Source organism: Salvelinus fontinalis, chromosome 18 (assembly GCF_029448725.1).
Source record: "Salvelinus fontinalis isolate EN_2023a chromosome 18, ASM2944872v1, whole genome shotgun sequence".
Taxonomy (NCBI): domain Eukaryota; kingdom Metazoa; phylum Chordata; class Actinopteri; order Salmoniformes; family Salmonidae; genus Salvelinus; species Salvelinus fontinalis.
Window position 1 is genome coordinate 15,874,276 of NC_074682.1, and position 14,427 is coordinate 15,888,702.

The following is a 14,427-nucleotide window of genomic DNA, read 5'->3' on the forward strand; positions in this document are numbered from 1 at the left end:
TACATACACTTAGGTTGGAGTTATTGAAACTCGTTTTTCAACCACTCCATAAGTTTCTTGTTAACAAACTATGGTTTTGGCAAGTCGGTTATGTTGTGCTTGACAGAAGTAATTTTCCCAACAATTCTTTACAGACAGATTATTTCACTATCACAATTCCAGTTGGTCAGAAGTTTACATACACTAAGTTGACTGTCTTTAAACAGCTTGGAAAATTCCTGAAAATTATGTCATGGCTTTAGAAGCGTCTGATAAATGATGTCAATTAGCCTGAGTGAATTGGAGTTGTACCTGTGGATGTATTTCAAGGCCTATCTTCAAACTCAGTGCCTCTTTGCTTGACATCATGGGAAAATCAAATCAGCCAAGACCTCGGGAAAAAAAAATTGTAGCCCTCCACAAGTCTAGATCATCCTTGGGAGCAATTTTCAAACACCTGAAGGTACCACGTTCATCTGTACAAACAATAGTACGCAAATGTAAACACCAGGGGACCATGCAGCGGTCATACCGCTCAGGAAGGAGACGCGTTCTGTCTCCTAGAGATGAATGTACTTTGGTGCGAAAAGAGCAAATCAATCCCAGATCAACAGCAAAGGACCCTGTGGAGATGCTGAAGGAAACAGGTACAAAAGTATCTATTTCCACAGTAAAACGAGTCCTTATAAATCGACATAACCTGAAAGGCTGCTCAACAAGGAAGAAACCACTGCTCTAAAAATGCCATAAAAAAGCTAGACCACAGTTTGCAACTGCACATGGGGACAAAGATCGTACTTTTTGGAGAAAGTTCCTCTGGTATGATGAAACAAAAATAGAACTGTTTGGCCATAATGACCACCGTTATGTTTAGAGGAAAAAGGCGGAGGCTTGCAAGCCGAAGAACAACACCCCAGCCGTGAAGCGTGGGGGTGGCAGCATCATGTTGTGGGGGTGCTTTGCTGAAGGAGGGACTGGTGCACTTCACAAAATAGATGGCATCATGAGGCAGGAAAATGATGTGGATATATTGAAGCAACATCTCAAAACATCAGTCAGGAAGTTAAAGCTTGGTTGCAAATGGGTCTTCCAAATGGACAATGACCCCAAGCATACTTTCAAAGTTGTGGCAAAATGGCTTAAGGACAACAAAGTCAAGGTATTGGAGTGGTCATCACAAAGCCCTGACCTCAATCCTATAGAAAATTTGTGGGTAGAACTGAAAATGCCTGTGCGAGCAAGGAGGCCTACAAACCTGACTCAGTTACACCAGCTCTGCCAGGAGGAATGGGCCAAAATTCAACCAACTTATTGTGGGAAGCTTGTGGAAGGCTACCCGAAACATTTGACCCAAGTTAAAAGGCAATGCTACCAAATACTAATTGAGTGTATGTAAACTTCCGACCCACTGGGAATGTGATGAAAGAAATAAAAGCTGAAATAAATCATTCTCTCAACTATTATTCTGACTTTTCAAATTCTTAAAATTAAGTGGTGATACTAACTGACCTAAGACAGGGATTTTTTACTAGGATTAAATGTCGGGTATTGTGAAAAACTGAGTTTAAATGAATTTGCCTAGGTGTATGTAAACTTCGACATCAACTTTAAATGTCTTGGAATGGCCTAGTCAAAGCCCAGACCTCAATCCAATTGAGAATCTGTGGTATGACTTAAAGATTGCTGTACACCGGTGGAACCCACCCAACTTGAAGGAGCGGGAGCATTTTTGTCTTGAAGAATGGGCAAAAATCCCAGTGGCTAGATGTGCCAAGCTTATAGAGACATACCCCAAGAGACTTGCAGCTGTAATTGCTGTAAAAGGTGTCTCTACAAAGTATTGACTTTGGGGGGGTGAATAGTTACGCACGCTCAAGTTCAGTTTTCTTGTCTTATTTCTTGTTTGTTTCACAATAAAACATATTTTTCATCTTCAAAGTGGTAGGCATGTTGGGTAAATTAAATGATACTACCCCCCAAAAAACTGTTTTAATTCCAGGTTGTAAGGCAACAAAATAGGAAAAATGCCAAGGGGGGTGAATACTTTCGCAGCTTCCACCCCCATGTCATAAGACTCCTGAACAGCTAATCAAATGGCTACCCAGACTATTTGCATTGCCCCCCCCCCCCACCCTGCTGCTACTCTGTTATTATCTGTCTTATCACTTTAATAACTCTACCTACATGTACATATCACCTCAACTATTGTTAGCTACTGCTGCTCTTTAATTATTTGTAATTCTTATCTTACTTTTTTTTTATAGGTATTTTCTTAAACTGCATTGTTGGTTAAGGGCTTGTAACTACACCGGTTGTATTCGGCACGTGACAAATCAAATTTTATTTAACACATTCACTTGTTTTCCATAGAGACACACACATTCCTTAAGGCCTTGGCTAACATGTGAGACGTTGAGTAACGCCGAAGGTTGAAATTAAGTTAGAATCCTTTGGAGCCCAACTGGGTAATTCGATTGGGTTATGGCGCAGCAAATCAACTTAACGGTCAGCCAATTTCAATTTGTCTCGGCAGCTCTGGTGTCATACGTCCCTGACCACTGCTCCTACCTCCACGGAGTGTGATTGTGGTAGGAAAAGCAAGCTAAATATACATATTAAGCTACTTGCAAGAAATGTTCTTTCTTTCCTTCCTGGAATAACCATGGTTGTAAAACCCATCAGCTGAGTCACTTTGGTGGATAGAGATATGGATGGGGAAGTACCCCTAAAATACAAGCCATTGGGAATAGTAGGGGTCTCAAAACAGGGGCTATTATTATCATCCCGTCAGACAGGAAGAGGAAATGAGGTCCTATAGGCCAGGCTCTCAACACAAACACCTCAGAACTTGGGCCAATGAGATCATCACAATCTGCGTAGAAGAAGGACACAAGACAAAGGTCAATTTCCAACAGTGACCACATGGTTTGACACATACGTCATCAGAAACCAAAATTGGAGGAATATCCCAATGACAAAGTGATATACACTATATACACAAAAGTATGTGGACACCCCTTCAAAATAGTGGATTCGGCTAGTTCACCCACACCTGTTACTGACAGGTGTATAAAATTGAGCACACAGCCATGCAATCTCCATACACAAACATTGGCAGTAGAATGGCCTTACTGAAGAGCTCAGTGACTTTCAACTTGGCACCGTCATAGGATGTCACCTTTCCAACAAGTCAGTTCATCAAATTTCTGCTCTGCTAGAGCTGCAGCAGTCAACTGTAAGTGCTGTTATTGTGAAGTGGAAAGGTCTAGCAGCAACAATGGCTCAGACGCGAAGTGGTAGGCCACACAAGCACACAGAATGGGATCGCCAGGTGCTGAAGCGCATAAAAATTGTCTTTCCTCGGTTGAAGCACTCACTACCAAGTTCCAAACGGATTCTGGAAGTAACGTCAGCACAAGAACTGTTCGTTGGGAGCTTCATGAAATGGGTTTCCATGGCCTAAGATCACAATGCGCAATGTCAAGCATCAGCTGGAGTGATGTAAAGCTCCCCGCCATGGGACTTTGGAGCAGTGGAAACGCGTTCTCTGGAGTTATCAATCACGCTTCGCCATCTGGCAGTCCAACGGACGAATCTGGGATGAATTGGAATGCCGAATGCGAGCCAGGCTTAATCATCCAACATCAGTGCCCGACCTCACTAATGCTTGTGGCTGAATGGAAGCAAGTCCCCGCAGCAATGTTCCAACATCTAGTGGAAAGCCTTCCCCGAAGAGAGGAGGCTGTTATAGCAGAAAAGGGGGAACCAATTCTATATTAATGCCCATGGTTTTGTAAGGAGATGTTTGACGAGCAGGTATCCACAACATACTTTTGGTCATGTAGTGTAGGAACCCCACAACAGAGACAACCCAAGCAGGAGTGGCAGAGCGATGGGGGACATGCAGGGACACCTCTGAGGTTAAAGACCCAGCTGTCATCATGAGACAGCTGAACGCACCTCCCTGATCTGAGACACCATGTCTACCAGCTGCACATACCACCCAACCCTACCCCACCCTCCGCCGTCTCCCCACCCAGCTAGGAGGCACTGGGGCTGGGGACAGACACAGGGACCCCTGGTTTCCAGACTGTAGGACATGGTGACAGAGAGACCATCCCAGTGTGGGGTCAGAGAGAAATGACTGTGGAATCTGAACTGTGCTTCTACATGTGTTCAAATGGAACCAGATACAGCATCAGAACACACTCCTTGGATTACAGTAATACAATCACACATCCTCTCAATCACACATCCTCTTAACACTGATCTGGAGGTGCGCCACAGGAGCCACAGAAACAACATGCTCCCATTAACCTCAACTATGAAAGTCAGCAATGTATCCTTTAGGTCAACCGATACGCATGCTTGTCATGCCAGAGACTAGTGCACATGGTGGTACTGGCCGTTCATCAGAGCAATGAAAGGCTTCTCGGCATAGCAATCTGTACATGAAGACATCTAGGTCCAGTAACATGGTAATGCTTAGAGCAGGTTTAAAATAAAACCAGAGCTTGGACTTGCTGTTCTAGTTAAAAGAATGGTAAAAAAGTAGGTCTGTAATCTAGTTGTTTTGAGGACACCATACAACTTTTACTTTACAAGGGAGAGAGTGAAAACTGGGACAGAGAGAAAGTAATAAGGACAGTCACAACAAGCACCAGCCACCCAGACCCATTTAACCAGATGCTTAAAGTTCAACGTAGTACTTTTTAACTGGAAAAACGACACAATAAGAGTGACTTCAGTCAACATCTGGCAAGAACTAAGAAATTATCTTACCAAGCCAGGCGCACAGAGATAAAAAGAGAACAAGTCTTATTCCCAATGTCTTTAAAGCGCTGCTGTTAGTCCAGCCACCGATTGCACAGACAGATGACAGTGTTAGCGCCTGTGTCAGACCTAGAAACATCCAGTCAACGTGTGACTCATTTAAACTCAAATATTTCAACCACAGACTCCTCCTCAATGTACTGGTAATATACTTACAATGACTCAGAGTGAGGCACATGTGATGATAACCAGGTTGGATTTACTTTTGCTTTCATTCGCAGAGCTGAGGAGGGAAGGTTTGAATCTTCGTCAAAATAAGAGACTCAGGGCTTCATTAATTTGGCTACGTAATGAATAGCGCCTGAAATCTGCATCCCATTAGCTATATCTTGACACAGAAAGAATGTGTTTACGGGCTATAGGTCAACATAGAAATGTCTATATAATAGATATCTATTTCATGAGAATCTCTAGGTAGACTTGCACACGTTGTGCAATGGCGATTGCGCACCGATCCGTAACAACAAGTTTAAAGTGTGTTTGATATTCGCCTGACTGACTTGGATTGAATCCTGTCAGTCTTTTGAGTGTAGCTATATCATTAGCGGCTAATGAAAAAGGCACATACTATTCTTTTGGTAACTTAGTTCACTATACACCATACCTTCACTTCCTCCTCGGAGATATCTCACAGATCAGTTGCCCCTAGGGCCACTTGTGATTAACGGAGGGCCTTTCTTCCTTTATTGACCCATTCTAACCCTGGGGCAACCCACAGGATAATGGGGTGCTATGACCCATATGTGAACCACCCCAAGTCACTTCTGGGTTACCTTACACATCTCTGTCATGTGCCTTCAAAAAGTAGGACACTTCCCCTACAGTTCATCTGTCCCATGGAACTCCAAAACACTACAGGACAAGCTACAGGGCAAGCTAACCCAACTTCTACCCCACATGAATCCTCTCATGCATCCCCTCTACATACACACACAGGTCATCTCTTCCCCCTTTGACCTTACGCAATCAGGGTCAGAGGTCAGAGGGTAGGAGAGTCTTGCTGGCCCTGGCGAGGTCCTCCACATGGCTGAGGTTTGATACCCAGGACCCAGGCAGAGAGCAGGGGCCAGGGGGAAGTGAAGAGACACACAGATAACTCTAGGAACAGCAGTCTCCTGTTTAAAACTGGAATACACTTTACCCCAAGCTACCCATTTTATATTCAGCCCCACTCTCCCTTATACACTCACAGCGAATTGCGGAGAGGTAAGGTGCATTTAACCATTCAGCTACTAAAAACTCTTGGTCTAAACTGGTGCAGTACCTGCATATTTAGGAGTTGATAATAAATGAATAAATAAAGTGGTAATGGGATGCTGGGAACCCCCTCTTTTTAACAAAGGCCATTAAAACAACTGTTTTCCCTGTGATTGCAGTTTGAATCGTTGTGCATTGACTGCTTGTCAGAATGCATGTTTCCCTCCCTATGGTACTCGCAACTTCAATGTGCCTTGAGAGGAATATTCATCTTGCACAGAATGCACAACAAACCGACTAGGTAAATAGATCAACTTTGGACTTAAATGTGTACTATTCTAGTATCTTCAAAGTGCGCCCCGGCTGTTCCATATTTCTTTTTGCGTGGCGGCAATGAGTTTGCAATGGCGCAGCGCCACAACTAAATGACTGCAGCGGAAACTCTGCATCTGTTGTGAAATCCACAATCCAGTACAGAGGTCGTAAGCAAGGTGATCGCCAACCATTTACTGTTTAAAAAGATCAGAATCCCTTGCTCTAGTACTTCTGGACATGTTTACCCAAGGAGTTTAAGGCATTTTCCTGATTAGCTGTACAGGGTCAGAACACCCAGGAATTCCCAGGCCATGTGATAAGAGTAACAGATTTAACGTGCGCGAGCGAGAGAAAAAGCTGAAAAAACTAAACAGTGCAACCCAACTGAACACAGTTGTTGTGTAAACACAGGGTTTCCCAAAGTCGGTCCTGGGTCCCCCCCTGGGTGCTCGTTTTGTTTTTTGCCTTTGTACTACACAGCTGATTCAAATAATCAAAGCTTGATGATGAATTGGTTAATTTGATCAGCTGTGTAGAGCTCGGGCAAAAACCAAAACATGCACCCAGGAGGGGCCCCAGGACAGAGTTTGGGAAACCCTGTGTTAACAGGCAGATAGATATTGTAAGACCACTCCTCCGATGTATTTATAGAACTAAAAGGAAACTGGGCTTGGAACAACTGATTGTCAAGTTTCCTCTGAACACTTTTCTCTCAAACATCATCATCAATGTTGAAATGCACATGAATTTCTGAACAGATTCAACAAAGTAAGAAAAGGGAACTTGGTCAAACTGAAGTAGACATTATGCACACCTTAAAGCAGGGGTCGGGAACCTATGGCTCCCGAGCCAGGTGTGGCTCTTTTGATGATTGCATCTGGCTCGCAGATAAAAAAAAATAAAAAATAAAAAAAGTGCGATTTTTTTTTTTTTTTTTTTTTTTTTTACAATTTTATCCCCTTTTCTCCCCAATTTTCGTGGTATCCAATCGCTAGTAATTACTATCTTGTCTCATCGCTACAACTCCCGTACGGGCTCAGGAGAGACGAAGGTCGAAAGCCATGCGTCCTCCGAAGCACAACCCAACCAAGCCGCACTGCTTCTTAACACAGTGCGCCTCCAACCCGGAAGCCAGCCGCACCAATGTGTCGGAGGAAACACCGTGATCCCGCCCCCCTCGGTTAGCGCGCACTGCACCCAGCCCGCCACAAGAGTCGCTGGAGCGCAATGAGACAAGGATATCCCTACCGGCCAAACCCTCCCTAACCCGGACGACGCTAAGCCAATTGTGTATCGCCCCACGGACCTCCCGGTCGCGGCCGACTGCGACAGAGCCTGGGCGCGAACCCAGAGACTCTGGTGGCGCAGCTAGCACTACGATGCAGTGTCCATTATTTTAATTAAATGATACTGGCCTACGTTGGCCGTTGCTAGGTAAAACAGGTAAACGTCTCCTTTTGAATCAGTCTGCTCGGTCATTAGCTCAAAGCTAACCCTTCGACGAAGAAGATGGCGAAAAGAAAAAAAGATGACGAGTATCGTACATTTCAGGACGAATGGACCGAAGAATTCGCCTTTGTGGAGAGAGCAGGTTCTGCGGTGTGTCTAATTTGCAATGACAAAATTACATCGATGAAACGGTCGAATGTAAAGCGGCACTTCGACAAATTCAGAGGCTTATTATACTGACATTTAGTTGAATTCACTTTTAAAATATATTATATGGCTCTCACTGAAATAAATTTCCAAATAATTTGCTTTCATGGCTCTCTTAGTCAAAAAGGTTCCCGACCCCTGCCTTAAAGGAACATAGCTGAATGTCAAGAAACCCCATGTTCAGCATGGAATAAATGAATGCCCAGCCCACTTCTGTCCTGGAATAGAAATGAATGATGCTTCTGTAAAAAGAGCCTACACTTTCCTCAAGAACAAACTAAGGCTATCTGGTGCATCTCTTTCAATAGAGCACTACATGCCCTACAAAGCCTTCCACACTACTGAACTGGCAGAGCCTTCCACACTACTGAACTGGCAGAGCTTTCCACACTACTGAACTGGCAGAGCTTTCCACACTACTGAACAGGCAGAGCCTTCCACACTACTGAACAGGCAGAGCCTTCCACACTACTGAACAGGCAGAGCCTTCCACACTACTGAACAGGCAGAGCCTTCCACACTACTGAACAGGCAGAGCCTTCCACACTACTGAACAGGCAGAGCCTTCCACACTACTGAACAGGCAGAGCCTTCCACACTACTGAACAGGCAGAGCCTTCCACACTACTGAACAGGCAGAGCCTTCCACACTACTGAACAGGCAGAGCCTTCCACACTACTGAACAGGCAGAGCCTTCCACACTACTGAACAGGCAGAGCCTTCCACACTACTGAACAGGCAGAGCCTTCCACACTACTGAACAGGCAGAGCCTTCCACACTACTGAACAGGCAGAGCCTTCCACACTACTGAACAGGCAGAGCCTTCCACACTACTGAACTGGCAGAGCCTTCCACACTACTGAACTGGCAGAGCCTTCCACACTACTGAACTGGCAGAGCCTTCCACACTACTGAACTGGCAGAGCTTTCCACACTACTGAACAGGCAGAGCCTTCCACACTACTGAACTGGCAGAGCCTTCCACACTACTGAACTGGCAGAGCCTTCCACACTACTGAACTGGCAGAGCCTTCCACACTACTGAACTGGCAGAGCCTTCCACACTACTGAACTGGCAGAGCCTCAAAGGAAAATGTCAAAACAATTCTACTTCATACTCATCATCTCCAGCACCTCCCCAACATCAACATATGTGAAAACTGCAAGTTTCTATGTTTTGTATTAAAAAAGGAAGATGTGTTGAATTGTGATTTTAACCAATTATGAGTAGGTGTTACATAATAATTGGTTCATGATGTCATTGGAAACAGTTCCTCTATATTTTTTACTCCTAAACATAGAAACGCACCATTTGTATACTGTAGGTTGATGTTGGGGTGGTGCTGGAGAATATGAAGTTGAAAATGTCCCTTTGATCATGACTAGGCTCAGCTATTAATCAGCCAGACGTGAAGAAGAGAAAGGCACAGGTCCTGAAATGTTCCTCTCCAACCCCAAACATGAAACAAACTCTGTTTCCATCCATTTATTGTTTGTCACATTCCATCTTCTCTCCTCATTGCATGGTGGGATCTAATTACAAGCCCAGAGAGAAAGACCAGTGAAAACCACCATATGGCTAAGTGGGGTGCAAAGCCCAGAAGAGTTTAAGACTCTTGAGCTCCACCCAGAGACACAGATGCCCATTGTTTTGGGGAGACATGGAGACTTCTGGGAAACATTGAGTCATTAGGGATGACTGCAGAGTGGTGGAGATCCCTGGGGAGTAAATGCTTCTAAAAGGATGGAATGTCAAAGAGTCAGGCAGGCTGTACCTCCACCAGGGCCTTCGGACAGCAAGGGGTGAGCAATTAGTTCCCCTTCTACCTTACGCAATCAGGGTCAGAGGGTAGGATAGTTCTGCTGACCCCGGCGAGGTGAGGTCCTCCACGTGGCTGAGGATTGATACCCAGGACCCAGGTAGAGAGCAGAGGGGCCAGGTCGAAGTGAAGAGACACAGACAACTCTAGGAACAGCAGGGTCTCCTGTTTAGAACTAACTGGAATGTAGAAGTTCTGTATGTTATTACCCAAGAACAGACAACACTCCTCCTTTCCTCTGAAACGTTATTAAAGGGTACCTCAGTCATGTTTTGTCTCCGGTGGTATGGCTTCCCCCACCAGAGACCCCCATTGGTCTTTGATGTCGAGGGGCCTCGTGTTGTTTTAGGAAAAATAAATGAGCGTATATGGGGCTGGAGTGGAGCGTAGCGGCAGTGAGCAGCACGCAGGGGCACTGAGACAGCACTAGTGGCCATGGGCCAGGGGAAATAGAGCTGGCATGTGTGGAATCTGCCTCTCAAGGGGAGATGCTGGTTTGGATTCTGCCACCGCGCTGAGCACACGATAGGGTCTTTGAATGGCCCTTACTGTTAGGTGCCTTTCTACCAACGTGAAGGGAGAGGGGAATGTCATGCACTTTATGACTGCACCCGTCTTCACATTTGGTAGCAATTTGCTTTAAAATGGTTGCGGTGTGATTCACAGAGAAAATTATGGAAACGTGGTGCATGTGGAATGTCAGGATAAGTGAGAGTGAAAATAAAGCAGTCGAGGTAGCCTTACTTGTCAAATGGTCTCATGCCCAAAGCATTTTAAAGTCAGCATGCCACAATGGGATAACAAATAGGTTTTTGCTATTACCATATGGCCTCTTTACTGAAACGTGATCCTCTAATAGTTAAATCCAACCATGTCCTACCTATCAACAATCATTTGGTTCAATAGCAAAACAAAGAGATCAGACGTACCTCAGTGACTCCTTGCTTTCGTCCGAGCTGTTGTCTCCCTGAGCTGGTTTGCTGTCCACCACTGTGTCTGAAGTCTCTCTCTCGCTTGGGGTCTCAGGGGTTCTGGGGACAGGCTTACTCTGCTCTGGACGAGGGGTGCGGTGTCCCTGGCTGTCTGTACTCCCCAGACTACCTGCTCCATGGTGCTCTGGAAGAGGGGTGCGGTGTCCCTGGCTGTCTGTACTCCCCAGGCTACCTGCTCCATGGTGCTCTGGAAAAGGGGTGCGGTGTCCCTGGCTGCCTGTACTCCCCAGGCTTCCTGCTCCATGGTGCTCTGGAAGAGGGGTGCGGTGTCCCTGGCTGCCTGTACTCCCCAGGCTTCCTGCTCCATTATGCTCTGGATGACGGGTGCGGTGTCCCTGCCTGTCTGTACTCCCCGCTCCATAATGCTCTGGATGAGGGGTGCGGTGTCCCTGGCTGTCTGTACTCCCCACTTCATAATGCTCTGGACGAGGGGTGCGGTGTCCCTGGCTGTCTGTACTCCCCGCTTCATAATGCTCTGGATGAGGGGTGCGGTATCCCTGGCTGTCTGTACTCCCCGCTCCATAATGCTCTGGATGAGGGGTGCGGTATCCCTGGCTGTCTGTACTCCCCGCTCCATAATGCTCTGGATGAGGGGTGCGGTGTCCCTGGCTGTCTGTACTCCCCACTTCATAATGCTCTGGACGAGGGGTGCGGTGTCCCTGCCTGTCTGTACTCCCCGCTCCATAATGCTCTGGATGAGGGGTGCGGTGTCCCTGGCTGTCTGTACTCCCCACTCCATAATGCTCTGGACGAGGGGTGCGGTGTCCCTGGCTGCCTGTATTCCCCAGGCTTCCTGCTCCATGATGCTCTGGACGAGGATTGCGGTGTCCCTGGCTGCCTGTACTCCCCAGGCTTCCTGCTCCATGGTGCTCTGGACGAGGGGTGAGGCGCCCCTGGCTGTCTGTACTCCCCACTCCATGGTGCTCTGGAAGAGGGGTGCCGCGTCCCTGGCTCCCTGTACGGCTCCCTGTACTCCCCAGTCTACCTGTTCCAGGCTCCCTGTCCCTCTCTCCAGTTCCCCCGGCCCGCTTGGCCTCAGAGCAGCGCTTCATAGCCTGTAGCTGGGAGAGGGGAACTATGTCGCCCCCTTGGGGTCGGTGCCAGACAGTCTGGCGTCCCACGGAGTTGTAGTAGTAGAAGCGGCCACTCTGGGAGTCAAAGAGCTCCCACCACTGGTTGCCGTCAGCCTGACGAACGGGAGCGCCTAAGGGAGGGTCCCAGCCGCATTCGCCAGTGGCCAGGTTCACATACATGCGCTCCCGAGAGCGTGGCTCCAGGATCTCCACCCAATCTGGACTAAAAAACAGACAGAAAATAATGTTGTTAGGACTGAGAGTAACAAGAAAGAGGAAAACAGCTTTGAAGCAATTAATAACAAAACACTTTGTTCAGTATGGAAATCCTACTGATATGACCATCCCTGTTAAATGCTTATCCGATAACCTGCACACAAGTTAAAGTCAAAAACGGACTACAAACCAAACACCCTTACACGACCCATATGTATAGTGAATGTTTGCGACTACAACACGTGTCCATCTGTGTGTGAGTGCTATAGAATGCTGGTTCAGCAGTGATGTCATCCCTCTGGTGGGCTGAGGAGCCGCGGGAATAGCTCTGTGTGTCTGATCTGACTAAGGGACAGGTGGACCCGCTCTGTACGGTACTAGGACCACAGCCGGCAGGCCTGGAGAGCACCATCCGCTCCAACAGCACCACACTGGGCATGGCATGAGGATCACTAGCAGCTAACTCAGCAGAACACTGGGAAGGGGTGGGGAGGGGTTTGAGACTGGCCCACATACACACACAGACAGGGTACAGAGGAATGTGTCATTGAGAAAGGGGGCAACCTGTCAGATTGAGGAGATACATTTGGGTCATGTTTCCCTTTGAGAAATCCCTTATATGGTCTCATTTGATCTAGTTCTCTGATGCAGAGCAGCTTCAAGTGTGCCAATGAATCCATGAGAGACCCACAGCCAGCCTGTCGTGTCCTTATAGGTCGGCTGAGAACCCAGTTAGGGGCTAGGCAGGAGGTAGAGACAGGGCATTGGAGAAGAAGAACCTGAAAATGGAGGTTGAAAAGATTTGGCATGGGCCCTCAGATCTTCAAAAGTTATACAGCTGCACCATTGAGAGCATCTTGACTGGGTGCATCACTGCTTGGTATTGCAACTGCTTGGCATCCGACCGCAAGGTGCTACAGAGGGTAGTGCGTACGAACCAGTACATCACTGGGGCCGAGCTCCCTGCCATTCAGGACCTCTATACCAGGCGGTGTCAGATGAAGGTCCAGTGGGGTTGCCCAGGATGCCCCTGCCCAGCATGCACCACCTGACCCAGCTCCAGTCCGGGTACAGCCGCTGATTGACTACCCGGATATACCACCACTGAGTCTGGACCTACATGGGCAAAATATGCTGCTCATATTTAGGGGTGGCTGTTACAAGTTCCCTGCCGATGACTCTTATCATCACCTCACAACCTTTCAAGTTGCACACCTCACTCAGGTAGCCTAGTGGTTAGAGTGTTGGACTAGTAACCGAAAGGTTGCAAGATCGAATCCCCGAGCTGACAAGGTAGCAATCTGTCGTTCTGCCCCTGAACATGGCAGTTAACCAACTGTTCCTAGGCCATCATTGAAAGTAAGAATTTGTTCTTAACTGACTTGCCTAGTTAAATAAAAATAAACTCCCTATTCCCCAGTAGTGATGCCTGATAGTCTAGTTTTACAATAGCCGGCCTCAAACTCTCTGACCTGTTTGACCTAGCTCTGATTGGTTGCCATGCCAGTTGCTAGGGTGCCGGACACCCTTCTGAATCTCCAGGTCACACACTTCTCAGTCTCCTCCAAGCAGTTGCAGAGAGTGCAGCAAGATCCTACACCTATGCTCTACTCAACACAACTGGACTTCTGTGGACTGGGATGGTGTGCATGCACAAAGTGAGTTGTGTGACATGTATATTGTTCTTCAAAATTAGTTGTATTGTATGTTTACTTTGTTATGTAATGTGTGCAGGTAGCATATACATTTATCAGCCAGGTCATTCAAGATTGAAGTTCGAATTGGACGTCTATCCATGTCCTGAGGACGTCGAGAAGGGGCAACAGTGAGCGCTATTACCATCAAGTAGGCTTGGGTTTTGCTAGGGTGTTGTGGATGGGCGTACTCCCATGACTCTTGATCAGAAGGTTGCGCGTTCGATCCTAGTCCTGGACACAGGTTTGTAATTTTTGGTTTTAACCGTATCCCAAATCTTAACCATTCGGAATGAGTGCCTAAACTTAATCCTTAACTTCGAAATTTGGAGAAATGGAATGATACAGAGCAGCAGGAGCAACAAAAACAACTCCAAATGTGACGTCTGAAGAACGTGGATGAACGTCTAATTCTGCAGTGAGAGAGCTTGTTGACATGTATACATTGCTTCCATTGTTAAAAGCTTTGTTTCTCTACTTGTGCTATTAGTTATTGCATTGTGTAAAGTGTGTTCATTACCTCTGTTTCTGTCCATTAGAGAACCACAACCATTCCAGTACATCCCCAGGTACCTGAATGTTTCTGTGTGTAAATAAAGTTCCTGTGTGTGTTAAAGGGGAATAAAGCAGCCCAAGAGTTAACTGGGGGC

General features: G+C 46.7%; 1 protein-coding gene across 3 annotated transcripts in view; it reads right to left on the reverse strand.

Moving 5' to 3' along the window:
* Positions 1 to 14,427, reverse strand: part of LOC129815056 (rho GTPase-activating protein 39-like) — a 53,041-nt gene that overhangs the window by 21,563 nt on the left and 17,051 nt on the right. For 2 of the 3 annotated variants that reach the window (XM_055868367.1, XM_055868366.1), the window contains exons 1-2: positions 12,287 to 12,537; positions 10,732 to 12,090 (exon numbers count right to left, since the gene is read on the reverse strand). In XM_055868367.1, the coding sequence (XP_055724342.1) occupies positions 10,732 to 12,090; positions 12,287 to 12,522 (1,595 nt within the window). In that variant the 5' untranslated portion in view covers positions 12,523 to 12,537. Of the gene's footprint in view, positions 1 to 10,731; positions 12,091 to 12,286; positions 12,538 to 14,427 lie in introns of those variants that run through there. The other variant, XM_055868368.1, reaches the window with a different exon arrangement.